Source organism: Thermobia domestica, chromosome 1, assembly GCF_964235325.1.
Source record: "Thermobia domestica chromosome 1, izTheDome1.hap1.1, whole genome shotgun sequence".
Lineage (NCBI taxonomy): Eukaryota > Metazoa > Arthropoda > Insecta > Zygentoma > Lepismatidae > Thermobia > Thermobia domestica.
The window spans coordinates 203,027,054-203,043,092 of NC_137454.1; the positions used below are offsets into that span (position 1 = coordinate 203,027,054).

At 34.5% G+C, this 16,039-nt stretch overlaps 1 protein-coding gene across 4 annotated transcripts in view; it reads right to left on the reverse strand.

Moving 5' to 3' along the window:
• The window catches only part of Dap160 (dynamin associated protein 160), a 213,683-nt gene that overhangs the window by 12,957 nt on the left and 184,687 nt on the right, over positions 1-16,039 (reverse strand). For all 4 annotated transcript variants that reach the window (XM_081768609.1, XM_081768600.1, XM_081768593.1 and 1 more), the window contains 2 exons: positions 14,497-14,577; positions 12,084-12,257 (listed from right to left, as the gene is read on the reverse strand). In XM_081768609.1, coding sequence (XP_081624735.1) covers positions 12,084-12,257; positions 14,497-14,577 — 255 coding nt within the window. The remainder of the gene's footprint in view (positions 1-12,083; positions 12,258-14,496; positions 14,578-16,039) is intronic.

Here is a 16,039-nt window from a genome sequence, read left to right on the forward strand (position 1 = left end):
GCTACTAGATTTGTTATCGCTAGAGCGGTACCCGCAGTAACGGCAGAGATCGTTGCTCAAGTAATATTCGAAGATCTTATTACGAAACATGGGGTCCCTTCTCAGCTCCATCTAGATCGGTTGTCATCTCACCGCAGCAAAATCTTGGAAGAAATGTCTGAAAAATTTGGGATGGAATTGCATTTTGCGAATACAGGTGCCCATTATTCGATAGGAAGCGCCGAAAGGGTCATTGGCTCATTACAACAAGTAATGAAGCATTACATCGACAAAGATTTTTCAAACTAGGATGAGATACTACCGAGTTTGATATTTACAATTAATACGCAAGTGCATGATGGTACTGGTTTTTCGCCGTACTATTTATTGCATGGAGTCGAACCAAGAACGTTTCTTGAGCAGGACCTAGACATTCCTTGCGAGTTCGTTGACAATGAGGTGAGACTTCAGAGCATAAAAGAGGCACGACAATTGGCGTATAAAAATTTGCAGAGAAGATTTAGATCTCAGAAGAAGCAAATTGAGAAAAAGTTTGACCAACCAAGTTTTGAGATCGGTCAAAAAGTTTTAATTAGAGAAATGCCAAGAGCAGGTTTGCCGGCATGCTTCGGAAACCGTTATAATACAAAAGGGGTAATTGTGGACAAAATTAATAATAACTCATACAAAGTGCAGTATGAAACTAAAAAGGGTGAAAAGAAGAGTGACACTATAGACTTAAGACGATTAAAATTGTTTGTAGAGAGTAAGAATGGTGAAAAGTTTGGTGATATCGATCAAATATTGGATGGCGAAGAATAAAGTTAAATTTGGTGAAAGAAAAAAAAATTTTGGAAACATTTAAATTAGGGTCTATTGTAACTATGGTACAAATTGGGTCTACCGATGAAGTGTCAGAAAGGGGGCACTTTCTCAACCAAACCCTAAAACCCGAGATTGGAGGAAATGCTAATCTCCATCAGGAAATTTTCCGAATCGATAGACACTTTTTGGATTGTAGTTACTAGAGTTTTGAGTAAATAAATAAATGTATGGAATGTGAAATTAAATTAAAATTAAAATCAGTTGACACCTAGAAAATAAAATAAGATATAAGATACATATAAATAAATAAATTGATAAAAGTAGGTTAAAACTCAGACGACCATCATCAATTAACTAAGAAGGATGTAGGAGTAGCTCTAACGCAAGATTCGTTGGCGGTTCATGCGTCAAATATGGTTTATACAACTATCAGATTACATGTAAACTTTCACGAAGCTGTGCCTATGCACAAAGTGTGTAGTGAGTCATACGATATTTTAGAAGAGTACGCAGAAAGGGAAAGACAATTTAGAATTAATATAATAAATTCAATACCATGTCAATTTGTGTTTATAAACGGCAGTTCTAAATGTATGGAATCAACAAGAACTAAACGTTCAATTTGGTCTATGTTATTAGGATTTGGGTCTATAGGTTTGTCAGCCTATAACCTAATACACACGCAGCAATTGTCAACATCGATTCAGAAATTGTCTGAACATGAAAACGTGTTAGCTCAAGAAATTCACAAGTTAAAAATATCACATAATGAGGAAATATCTATAATGCATGGTGTGGTAGTAAAGGTGCATCATGTACTTCAGAATGTAAGGAGTAAACTGCAAGAGATGTATTGCTACTTGCAGCAAGCCCAAAGGAAAATTTTGACCAATCTATTTTCGCATTTAGCTAGAGAGAGAGTTAATAAAATATTTAACGACATACTTAGCAACCAATTATCCTATCATATTTTGTCAAATTTAGATGTAAACAAATTTATAAATAGTCATGATATCTTGAAGCATTCGATTTATCGTTTCGACATAGGAATGTTTTATAGAGTGTCATCGATCTACTTAATGAAATACAACTATAATGAAAACAACATCGACTTATTACTAAAAACGCCTATTGTTTATGAAAATACTGTATCAAAGATGTTTAATGTGATTTCAATGGGTTTCCTAACGAACAATTTTCGAACATATTACAAGTTACCGGAAGTGGTATACTTAGCTAATGGAATATATCATACGTTAGACCGATCGAAATGCGAATTCAAGAGTTTCTTGTATTTTTGTGAGCAGATATCATTAGATGATGCAGCTAAGTGCTTGAACAACATTGTTTTCAATGGATCACTAAGTGGTTGCGAACAACAAACGGAGAAATACCTAGGCAAGGTAGTATATAAATATACTCATGCTGGAGTATTATACTCATCATTGGTAGAAGGATATGTAACGAAACTGGGAAAACATCACGAAGTCACGAAATAATTGTTCGTACTTTATTGAGTATAGTTCATTTGATAACCTAATTTTTGGAGAATTGGCGATTCCAACGAGGAAAGTAATAAGCGTAAATAATAAACATCTAAGTCTGATAGGAAATTGGACGCTCAAGCAATTAAATTTTAGTATACACCACGAGGAACTCAATAATCTAGCGGAAAATTTATTAAAACTGAAAGTGGATACCACTGTACCACTGTTAATAATCAAAACAAATTACATGATGTACGTAATAGCAGCCATCATATTAGTGTTAGTTGTTTCAGTCGTTGCTTTAATAGTGTTGTACTGTAGATTGTATAAATCAATAAGAAAATATAAAGTAGAAAACAATGAACCATAATAATAATAGTAACAACAATAATAATAAAATCAGTGTCATATTGTATAAAAATGTTTTAATCTTCCGTGCACTAGAACGGAAAAGTCTCGAAAAGGTTGTAAACCACGTTGTAAACAATAGAATTAAGTATCGGTAATTTTGAAAAAAAAAAGAAAAAAAAAACCGATGAAGTCGAATGTAAACAAACATGTAAAAAGTGTCAAAAGTGTATACAAAGCATGCATTCCATACTCACCAAACACCTATCACCAATAGTAAACACCATCACCAAATGAAGGTATGAAGTCAAATAAAGAAAGTCTATAGTCTATAATAGTCCATAATAGGTCATACTACCCAAACCGAATAGGTTGTATTATAATACGGTACCGAACGATGTCCCATTTCAGTTTTAGGTGTAAACGAAATGAAAAAATAATGAAATAAGGATAGAAATAGATGAGAATAGATAACCTAGACAAATCTAGGATAGTAACATCAAACAAGGATAGATAAAGTCAAAAAACATTCAAACATTCAAGAAGGGATAAGGAAAATAAATGTAGAAAGTAATAACATTAGTAATAATAACAATAGAAATAGTTAATAATAGATAAGAATAGACAAAATAGTAATAGATTACTATTATGGTAGTAGTAGATAATATATATGCATAAATATTATGAGTGTTTCTATAAATAATGAATTTTATGTAGTATGTACATGGTAAATTAAAGGGTTAAAATATGTGAATAAGCATAGATAAAGCTAGAAATAGTTCACAATGAGTATTGAAGAATGTTTAGTTTAAGTAGTAATAATATATTTATTAATTATTTTTGAAGTCCAAAATTTTTGTAAGTTTTAGAAAAGAAAAGAAAATAAAATAATATATTTCATTAAAATTAGTAATAATCAATCAATATCGATTGAAAAGAATGATTAGAATTATTTATTTTATTGTTGAATGTAATTTGCAAACGCTACGAGCAATGCTCATATATAATTCATTATGGATTTGCGTCAAAGACCTTTTGGACGTTCTGAACAGCAAGAGGTAAGAATATGAACAAGAGACCCCGCGAGAGAGTATAGACAAGACCCCGCGAGAGGCTAGATTAGTCTCCACTCCAGGTCTCACGGAACACTGCAGACGATATACGAACCTTTCCGAGTGAACTCGAACGAACACGAAGGATTTAGTAATTATCCCGCCACGCAGAGAATCTCGCATCCTCCGCGTCCAGCTCAGTCCGAGCGTAAATCAATGAAATATATCTTTTAAAATTACAGAAAAATTACTATTTAACAGAATTAATGATATTTAATCACGTAGATGATTAAAATAAAGTCTAGACTACATAAATACGTATTTTATAAGAAATAAAAGTTTAAATATAGAGAGATATAGCGAATATAATTTAGTGCTATATTTTTGGTAGAAAAAGATTGAAAATACGACTTTTTAAGTGTGAAACAGAATCTCCGAGTTATGGTTAGTGGGATTTCATACATAGTTAAGTTATAACGGTCATGCACGAGAATTACTGAGAAAGTAGCAAGTGTGCTCGACACAGAAAGAACAAAATGAGACTGCTTCAAAAATATGCGAATTTTAGGACGCAAAAAGTGTAAGCAGACACAAGATAGGAATATTAATTATTTAAATAACTATAATAAATGTAATTTTCTACGAATTTTAAGTAGGCCTATCCCGACTTTATCTATTTCTCGTCTATTTCAGATAATATCCAAAAACGAAGGAAATGGACATCAATACAATATTATTATTAATATCAGCGTTAGTTTTAGGAAGTGTATTAGTTGTAATAGTAATTATTACGTGTTATATTTTGATAAGATTAAATAGGATAGAGAGAAAATACGAAAATAGTGTAGGAAATAGTAAAAATAATGTAAGATCAAATATAGATTTAGAAGTAAGTGGTAGAGATGAGTCTGAGACTTACGTACTTTCACAAGTTTCACCAATCTACGCAACAATATTAAATAAGAATAAACCAACACTTAAAACTATGCCACAAAGCACTGATATCACTATTTGTAATAATTTGCCAGATCGTAGTAAAGCAGATTGTAGTAAGAGCACTGAAACTGAGTGGGAAAACACACACTTGTACCACATCACTACAGAAGATGAGAAACACACTAATACATTAATGGGACACTGTGAAACCACGAAAACCGACGTTTTTCTTGAAAATTTCGACAAACACGGAAAAACCGAGTGCCCGAAAGACATCAAACGAGAGTTTTTTTACCCGTGTGACGTAGTTGTGCTATAAAAACACAATATTTTAAGAGAAATAACGAAATATTTGGTAGTGCATATTAACATCCAGTGTTATCCGTACAAGAGTGACGCGCAAACAGAGTTAGTGGAGCGGAAATAATCTTAACCTTGGTCGAAAAATGATGAGACTGCAGTTACCAAGTTGGAACTTGAGCAGCGTATCAAACGTCCTGCAGCAAGATTTTATTTCCCTCAACTTTAAAATATCTGTGTTTAAATTTTATGATGAAAATAAAACAATTATATTTTCAGTTTTCTTACAGTGCTACAATAAAATATCAGTGTACTATGTTTTAATACTGTGTTAAGAGTTTTGTTTTCTAGATTTCCAACCAAAAGGCAATGGAAATGAATGATGAATAACCATTACTAATACGGCCAATAAATGTGTCAGTTGGCACGTATGGACAGTAAGAGTAGTGGAAATTTTTGTAATATGAAACCTAAAAGCGTTGTTGCGAAGAGAGATTAACCAAGAGTATCTGTAAATGAACATATATGTAATTTTGCACGGAGTACTTGTGCAAATGTGATGAGCAAGTAATTCACTGAAAACTCACTAATGTCGTGAGCATGTACTTTGTAAATACATTTTTGAAGTTTTCATCATATAATTATATTAATTAAGTAAATGATTAAAGATTGAAATATATATATAACATTAATATTTTAGGTGGAAGGAATATCAATTATTGTTTAGATTACTATTTTGCAGAGTTACACATCACTTATTTAATTTCAAATTCACATTTATGTTTTACTACTTATTTATTTTGTATGTTGTACAGGGAGTTCATGAAAAATCGCCCTCTTACGAGGTCTACTTTGGTTTGCGAAGCAACCAAGATTTTAAGGGGGGCCATGTGGCAGGACTCGTTTTTCGAGTTAATAATTTTGTATATTTTCAATTTTATTTTTAATGTTTACGTTACAAGAATCGTATATTAATGTTAAGGTGATTGAATGTTATGTATGAGATATAATGCAAGCTGCACAATGTTATTAATCCAGAGTCAGCATAATGTTGTAAATAAAATGTTAATAGAATGTCTTCGTCGAGAGTCTGGCAATGCAGGAAGGCAATGCAGACAATGTGTCTATTCTCGCATTAGCCAGATTCTGTGCATTGTATAAAGAGAATCTGTAAGATTTCACGAATTTCACGAAATCACGGATATGCGGAAATTGCTTAGAATCGAGAAATCGAAGTGTGTCGACGGTTGCAGTTTTTGAGTCTTGACATATGGAAGGAATTTGTTTTTCCATGTGAAAAGGGGTCGCACGTGCCGACAAGCAGCCGAAAAGCAGACGACAGAAGTGGATGAGGCTCAACAAAACCAGAGGATGAGAGAGGTTCAAGATCAGTCCATGGAGGTTCAGGATCGAGTCCTTGGAGAGCAGTTCTTAGATCAAGTTCTTGGAGATCAATGGTGATCAGTCAGGAGCAGTCAAATTGAGTCCATGATTAAGTCTTGGAGACCTTAGTTAAAATCGCCAGACATTCAGATGACAGCGAAAGGAAAGTCATCGTGAACTACATTATTTAAACCACATAGAACTTCACGTCCAGATAAGCATTTGAGAGGAGTCCATACCGCAATGCTCGTCCTCGCCGTCAAGTAATCAGGAGTATCATCATAGAGGAGTTACGTTCGACACCAGGTCATCGTTGGAGCGACACCAGAATCTTCAGGTATGTGTTACACCTACTCAGGGCTCAAAAGTTCAATACTCGATCGTTGCGATACTCGTCTGGCAAACGTTCCTAATATCCGTTACTAAAAGCATCACGAAATCTTACAGTCAAATTTAACTTATGAGAAATATAGTGATATCAATTAAATGAAGTTAACGTTTTCTTATTTGTATTTATCCCCATTTGGTAAACCTCTCGCATATGAATATTAGATTTATCCCACTCATTCTAGATGGTGAGTGGAAGGCATCCAGTTTCACTCAAACACGCATCCCCAAACTAGGCACTGAGTGGCTGGGTTGTCAATATATAGTAATTTTTAAAGCTTCACAGATGCACTCTGCATACAATTTTGATCCAACAGAATATGCTTAAAAACCACGATATTCGCAAAGATAAAATATGCATATTTCGCTATTCAGATTGCCGGCATATGGCAAGCAGAATTCAATCCATTTTTCAAATGAAACACCACTCGCCAGTCGTCGTGGTAAGGTATTATCGTGACTGCAAGTTTCTACAGCTGGAAACAACTTTATTTTGTACATTCCTAAAAGATACTGAACAACACAGAGCGTCAATTAACAGAAAAACCACTTACACAAAGGACACCGCTCTGAACTTTCTCACTCTCATTTCTTAAATCATTTTAGGTTGCAATTATTTACGAAATATGAATAAAATTATAGTAAGTGTTTTCAAAAATCTTTGTCGGAAGGAAACTTACCTTATCACTAGAACATTCTTTCTGGGTTTCTCAGAAGAAACGGATTATATTACATTCTGAGGGCTCATAGTGGTCTGGTCTTTTGTAAATAGTTGAAGAGTGACCAAAAGCACACGAAAAAGTGACCAAAATCTCATCATGCCCCTTTTTTCCTTTGTCAATTTCTCCATCACCTCTCTCTTTGATGTTTTGCTTCATTTTTTTTTTTCTTTACTTCTTTCTGAGCTTCCTCCTTTCTTAGGATTTCAAGTATGCTTTGTAGTTACGGTAAGCAGATTTACCAGATGTAAGAAGCTTCTGAGTAAATGGAACCAGTTCTGGCCTATTTCCGAATTTTTTCATCCCAGACATTATATTTAACTTAGCATTGAGAGTTCTCAGAGCCATGAAATATTCAAATTCGTCACCTACTCTTAAGAAGAACATACAAGAAGTCTAACACAAGACGAATATGATGAACCACACAAACATACACAACATTGAGTGAAGCGCTAACTAATTACGAGAGAAAACTAAAAGACTATTATGATAGAAGAAAGAATAGACACAGAACGGTTCTCAACCCCACCTTGAGAGCTTAAACATCCACCAACCATCCACCATGATTTAGAAAGAATAAAAGCTGAAGTGAGAATAAAGCTGTTTCACACGTGGCAGTAAGTACTGAAGTTTTCAGAAGAGTAATGAGTAATAAGTTTCTGCCTTTTTTCATTTATTTTTATAATATTTTCCTTAGAAAACTGCCAATGCAAAACATCAATCACACGAAAAAAGTCACTTCACCTCCCAAAAAAGTAACTTTTAGTGACAAATTTGAAAAAAAAAAAGTAACTTTTAGTGACCAACTTGAAAAAAAGTAACTTTTAGTTAAAAGAGTGACTCGCTGAGCCCTACATTCTAGGGACAATGAAATAATCATGCATAAAGTATCAGAAAATCGTTGGAGCCATTTTCGAAAAATCGTCGGAACAAAGCATACCCACCCATCTCAGTAAAATATTCTTTCAAATTTTGTGAGAAAAAATTAAGATTTTAGGGCTGTTGATATTTATTTGTGAAATATAAATATCCCAGTTAAGAGTCCTTAAATTATGGGCCTTTTCATTCTTCAGTAAACTACCCTTGGGTCATTCCACGTCAATAAAACCAAAATTTTGGGGAAATTTAACGCACCATCTCAGATTTGGATGAAATTTGGTATTGTTATAAAACTTTTTATGCTAATTACAAGTGTGTAAATTTTATTGCAATAGCATCAGTGGTTCAGAAGTTATTGCATTTCAAATATGAGAAGAAAATCCATTTTTTAACAGTCGCGACACGATATTTCCCGTTTTGGAAGAACGCTAAAACAATCATATTTCGGTTCCTCAAAATCCTCAATGAATTTGTTTTTGTTTGAAAGCCTATTACATTTAGTTTCACATATACAAAAATTGTGATGGGCCATCCAACCACCATCCGATATCCCAGTCAGTGTTGCTAACTGATTGCGAAATAAACATTTTCCAATAACTTCCATACGATTTAACATATCCGCCTCAAAGTTGTTATAAATACTCTTCGGTATCCTAGCAACACGTCTGTGAGCATTACTACTACTCCCAAGCAACCCAGTTGTCAGGGCTGCCTGTCACAGCGTTAGACGTATCTGTGCCACATTTTGCAGTAACCTTATTACATCTATTTTCACTATACAAAAATTGTGATGGGCCATCCAAGCACGGAGGAAAAATAGAGTTTCGAAAATGTATAGATAAGGGAAAAATACAATAATCTGAACACTAAATGGGCATTAGCATCTTTAACCTTTTAATTACGGAGCCTTTTAAAAAAATAAAGCCTGGGATACGGCGCCAATTTCTGCAGTTGCCTAGTATGTCTCCTGAATAAAACACATGCAAGTGCATATATGTGATACCCAGAAAGTTAAAAAACAATTAGGTTTAGTGGGCAAACTGCAAGGTATCTATAAATAGTTACTTCGTATCCCAAGCCTTATTTTTAGGTAACTAAATATAGTTACTTCGTGTCCTAAACGTTAAATGTTAATTAGAATAAGTACCAAAGAAGCAAATATAATAAAGCCTGATAGTATTATAGGCCTACATGTTATGGCACATAAAATAAATATTCGGTTTTGCTGTAATTACATATTAACAACAGGGGCTTTTTGTAAACGTTTCCCATATTGAAGTAACTACTTGCAGAAACTTTGGAGATAACTGGTATGTTCTGCCAGTAGCAGTTGTTACATCCACTTTACATAAAATGTGAGTAAACGGAACACAACAGGAATCATTTTCAGCCCAATAAAATTAGGGAGATGGACCATGGGGAAGTAGGAAATTTACTGATGCATCACCTTCATCACTATTCACTAACATCTTCAGCCAAACTTGTACGCTTCGCTCCAATTTTAATGGACCAGTTTTTTTTTTTTTTTTTTTTTTTTTTCTTCTTCAAAACAATGCATCCCGGAATAGTTTCTGCTCTCAGAAATGTTCGTTGAAGTGTGGCACGAACAACAGCCATTTCTTCTTTATACACAAAGAAAAATATGGTGCTAATGATGTTTTCTTCAGAGAAATAAAACAAAAGGGCACATGTATTTATTGGATTAGACAATGGTCTCTGAAGGCTTGCTTTTGTCACAACCCGGTTAAAAGCCCCACCAATTCCATCACATGGGGACTTTCCAAGGATGGTAGCAAAAAAAAGACCATTTGGCACCATACCATGGAAATCACTTGCGTGGAAGTAACGATTTAAGAAAGAAGGCTTTGCAGTTTTTATACTGGGTTCCACACCCATCAGTGAAATATTCTACCTTTGTTACGCGAGGAAAATTTTGTTTTAAATCCGACATTGCCAGTTTTTGTGTTTGAAAGATTGTTGGTACGTCATGTCCCGTATCATCTGAAAGAATGCAGTAACTTTTGTGTTGAATAGTCATAATTAGTTGGGGGAATCACATTGAGATACAATAGTTTCCTTAATTCTAACAATAACTATACTACATTAGAACAGCAGCATAAGACTTTACTTGTTATAGATATACTAGCTGATACGCCCTCCATTATGCGGGATAAGCATTATTTGGAAGATCTTCAAATACATTCACTAACTCTGACTTTCGGAAAGATTTGAAGCGTTGAACCATGTAGTATTTTTTTCTAGTGTCATGGACATTTTCAAAGAAAGAAAAAGATGAATTCGCTATTGTTTGGAAATGACAGCAGTGTGAATATATGAAATTGGTAGTTCAGTAATTAGGGGTATTTGGTCCACATGATTTCGTATATTTGTAATGTCGCACGTAATAATGCAAAGTGTGGGCACACATACGTCTAACGCTGTGACAGGCAACCCTGAAATTGGTTGCCAATCCCGATAACTGGGTTGTTGCGAGGAGTGGTAATGCTTACAGGCGTATTTCCAGGATACCGAAGAGTACTTTAACATACCCCCTCCCAATATTTTGGGGAGGGGGTATGTTAAATCGTATGGAAGTTATTGAAAAAATACCTCTCAATCAGTTAGCAACACTGACTGGGATATTTCCTCAGTACGTGGATGGCTATCACAATTTTTGTATAGTGAAAATAGATGTAATAAGATTACTGCAAAATGTGGCACAGATACATCTAACGCTGTGACAGGCAGCCCTGAAATTGGTTGGCAACCCTGACAACTGGGTTGCTTGGGAGGAGTGGTAATGCTCACAGACGTGTTGCTAGGATACCGAAGAGTATTTATAACAGTTTTGGGGTGGATATGTTAAATCATATGGAAGTTATTGGAAAATGTTTATTTCGCAATCAGTTAGCAACACTGACTGGGATAGGAATCGAAATATGATTGTTTTAGTATTCTTCCAAAACGGGGGAATATCTTATCGCGACTGTTAAAAATGGATTTTCTTCTCATTTTTGAAATGCAATAACTACTGAACCACTGATGCTATTGCAATAAAATGTACACACTTGTAATCAGCATAAAAGTTTTATAACACTACCAAATTTCATCCAAATCTGAGATAGTGGGTTAAAAGCCTTGGTTGAACTGACGTGGAATGACCCCCTTATATTTTGGTGTAGGATGAAAAATTCACCCCCCAACCCCCAGAGGATTTTACTAAAATAGTTTTTTAAAATTTATTCTCGATACACTGAACGGAGTGGACTCTAGACCTTTGTACATAGGATGAAAAACTGGGCGGGATACAAGAACGATTTTTAGGCATGTGCACGTCATGAAATATGAAAATATATCGAAATTTCGAGTTCATTATTACTATTTTGAGTATCACAAGAATACTATTGCCGCTCTGGTTTTCCCCAAAGAAAATGATATACGATATTGTAACACTTGATTCATTTATTAAAGATGGATCCAGTTTTCTTACCTGCAGCGGTCTTCGTTTTTAATGTTGCGATTACTTTCGTTCTACATATGAAGTATTGCTTTCCCTTTGGGTGATTTCTTCTAACAAATAGTTATCATGCATTACCACAGCCGTACAAAATACTCGCACTTCAATATTTAAAGAGAGAATTCAAACAATGATATGAACTAATATGAGTGTAAAGATCTTTAGATAAATAAAAGATACTTGTGATTAAAGATCGGCTGCAACTGCGAAAATAAAATAAGCCACCTTTTATTAATCAAAATACTAAACGTAAGAGCCCATACATTCTTACCGTTTGGAGAAAAGTAGCCCTTGTCGTATACGGTAATACACAAAACATCTTCTTCCAAGTTCTTTACCACAAATTGCATAGAAGCATTCCATTTTGGATTCACAGTGCCTTGTATCACTGGTGTTTGTTCCTCTTGTGAACCCATGTTTATTTCGCAGAAAGGATCACACTTGCCTGTTTTTTAAAGAAGAAAATTTTAATACTACTACTCGTAAGTCGTAATGGGGTAAGTTTAGTATTAAAACTAAGCAGTGCCCTCTAGTTGTGTTGTTTCACTAATTAATTAACATAATTTATAATTACTGAACACACGATTTTGTTTGTAATGTTAATTCAAGATTTTACAGTTATATCCTTACAGGCAAAACATATTAGTTTTTCTTAGATTTGGCTCCTTACAAGTTGCATCAAAATGAATGTAGACTTTTTTTCATTTATCTATTTTAAGAACAACAGATTATTAAACTATCAGAGTAAGATCATAATAATAGCTGATTTAAGACTCGTATATGTATAGTTCTCAATTTTAATCGCAACATAAAATAACACAAATATAAAACAGCAGTTATTGCCTATGTATTAACATAAATATAAAAAAGCAATACTGCACAAGGTTACACTGATACTGCACAAGGTTACACTGATGATTCTCCAAAAACACTAAATTGTTTCTATATAATTCTGAATATACTATTAGGTTGTTGCAAATGAAATCTCCGGTGTACATCTGGTGGGAACTCATCTCAGCAACGCAACACACGGATGGACTAAGGTCTGAATTGCGTAGTTCAGAAAGCATGCTGGATACCCAGATAGACAAGAGACAGAGTCGTATAAAAATGCACCACAGGGAACACACAATTCCAAGTAATTTTTCTTATGACTTTAAACTGGAACATTCTGACGGCGCATTTGGGACAGGAATGGAAAATGTATGTACTATTTGCCGTTTGTTGGTCAAATTTCGTTCGAGTGACACGGCATTGCAAAATGAGTCTCGAGGGCATTGATCAACATTATATGAGCTTCTCAGAAGCACCGTGGAAGCAAATCTTTGGAAAGGTATTCGTGCCATTGCAAACGAGTTAGTCATACACCATACAACTGTCGTTTGATAGTTTCGTGCAATCGGTAGACTAATGGATGTCACATGAATTGACACCAGCCAACAAGAATCGTCATCTGGAGGTGTAAGGAAGGTTTCCTACATCGGATTGTTATTTTAGATGAAAAATGGATCTGCTAGAACAATCGTGGACAGTTAGGACAACGGTTGCATCGTGATCAACGTCCAGGAAAGTTTCCCAAACCACCTGTAAAAGATGTTGTTGCTAGTATGGTGTGAGTGACCTGTAAAAGATGTTGTTGCTAGTATGGTGTGAGTGATCCATTATGTCTTTCTCAGGCGAGGTGAAATCATGACTGCAATCATTAGTGACTCTATGAAATGCATTGCAAATTTGTCCACAAACTCCAGCAATGTTCAACAGACATAATGTTCTTATGTTGTACAACCACGTGTCGCTCAAAGGACGGTGCGACTTTCCATGAGTTGCCATGACACCATTCCTTACTCACCGTATTCTGTGACATCTTTCCCTTTGAAATACCCCCTCTTCCGGCATCTCAGTCACTTCCTGAGAGCAAAAACCTGCCCTGATGATTGGCGGCGGAATCTGCGGTTGAGAATTCTTTTGTATCACGGACTTCTTCCGCCACGAAATCATTCGTTGGTTGTGCGATGACAAAAGTGTGTGGTTGCAGACAGCGACTACTGATTAACCAGCTAATGTAATTATTTTTCTGGGCTTTGAAAGTGATGCACCTGTTCAGACATTTTATTCGCACCAACCTAATATTAAACTTCGACCAGTCTTATTTACTGTTATTACTACGGAATGAGTTAAGCTACAACCAACTGAAGTGATTTGCCGCTGATATACGTTCGTATTCAAATAATTTACGAGGAACGAGCTTTAGGTTATTGTAATTATTGTTAAGAAAGTACTTGAAATTTAGAGTAATATTTACCTAGATACTTCTTCCTGTGTTGCATTTTAAATGCTCCTTTAAAACTAGTTGTTCCTTCCAAGCTTTCAGCCTGCTGTACTAAAGCAGTTAGAAGCGTTCTAATTGTTCTATTCTATTAAAAGTTCTAACTGTTTACATTTAACAAATTTGTTTTATTTATTTTCAGTGTGCCCACTAACTAGCCTAAACTCCATACGTTATTTATGCGATTATTCAAGACCTCGGTTATATACAAAATTGTGTTGATTTAAATCATTGAGCACCAAACCATAGAGCAATTAGTGACACGTTTTAGCGTAACTGTTTAGTGTTACGAATAAGAGTCACGTAGAGACTGAGAAATTAGCTTATTATTATTATGAAAAACTCTGGTTACACTTACCAGTTACGCTACACGATTTCAAATTAAATCCTTCCATAACAACAACAAGAATTCGTCCTTTGGCTCCAAACTGTGACTGTTCTGAAAGAGAAAAAAGATAAATCATAACCTCAATCACTTCTGTAGTGTTTGACATATATACACAGTATAAAGGAAACTAAAAAGACGGAATCAGTGGAATATAGATTGGCTATCATCCTCTTTTCGAAACGGAGCACGCTCCAACAAATATTCCGAAAGATGACGTCTGTAGGAGCCAGATGCCCCATCCTATGATGTTATGAACCATTGGCACTAACAATTGAAATAAATTTGGACGTTGGTGGAAATGGCTCCTATAACCAATCTATCAATCAGCAACTGATGGAGATATCATCAAAAAAGTGGAGACTGCCATATAAAAAGCTCAACTTATCTCATAACAATTCGGGAAGTAATAAATAAAATCAATATTAGTGCAGGGTCTATAACAACAAGTAATCCGGGAGTATTGCATATCGTAAGTTATTTTTTTCACAAGACCAAGTCACCTGCTCCAGTGAATTTTCAGCCTTGAGCCAGCTCGCCACACTACTCTTCATTCCATCTAACCTGATAGAAAAACTCCCTTACTTCACCCTCCTTGTCAACTGCAAGAGAGGAAAATCAGTGACCTACCCTGTTCAGAGGGTTTTTTTTTTTTTTTTTTTTTTTTTTTGCCAAAACCTCTAAGTGATAGGTCGTAAATGTGGATTCCTTTATATATATTTACTCTTTATTTTACATTGCTACGAACTCCAAATACTTCACCATATGATTAGAATATTAGTATTATTGTATTTAAATTTTAGTAATATAAAATTAGTAATTAGTAAAATAGACTAAAGAAAAAAAAACTTTATGTTTGTGAACTGTAGATAAGGGCGCAAGGGTCTTTCTTCAGAGATTTTGTTCAATCTTGACCTTTGTAAGCATCTACAAGAGATGTTTCCAAAGTTCTAGGAATTTCAAGTCACTTTTTTATTTACTAGTTTTCATCTGTGTTATATTTTATTATGATAATTAGAGCAACCCAAAAGCATAAAAAACGTAATAGCAGTTTTACACATATGGTTGGTACCTTGAACATGGTTGTGGTTGTCTAAAGGTCCAGAAGAAACTAATTTTAAAAGCATAATAAAGCATAATTTAAGAAAATAAAGCATAATTTAAAATATATAGTACAATTCTTTAAAAAACCTCTAACTACAAGTTTAACATACTGTATTAATATTTTTTAAAACCAATATTTACAATACAAAATCATTGAGAACAACAATGAAAAGCTTATTTTTATTTCTGTAAACTTTTCGGTGTAATCCTTTGATGTGGAGAAAAGAAAAAAGGAGAAGAAGAAAACTTCCGCCAACAATGAATAATACATAAGAACTCCACACTATATTGTTTTGTATACCTCTTAAACTTGAGCATCTTCTGTACATTTTGGTGGCATCTTTTACTGTCCCTTTCTGTATATATGCACCTCTAAGGCGCATACAAGTGATTTTTTTTTAAAAAATGACTC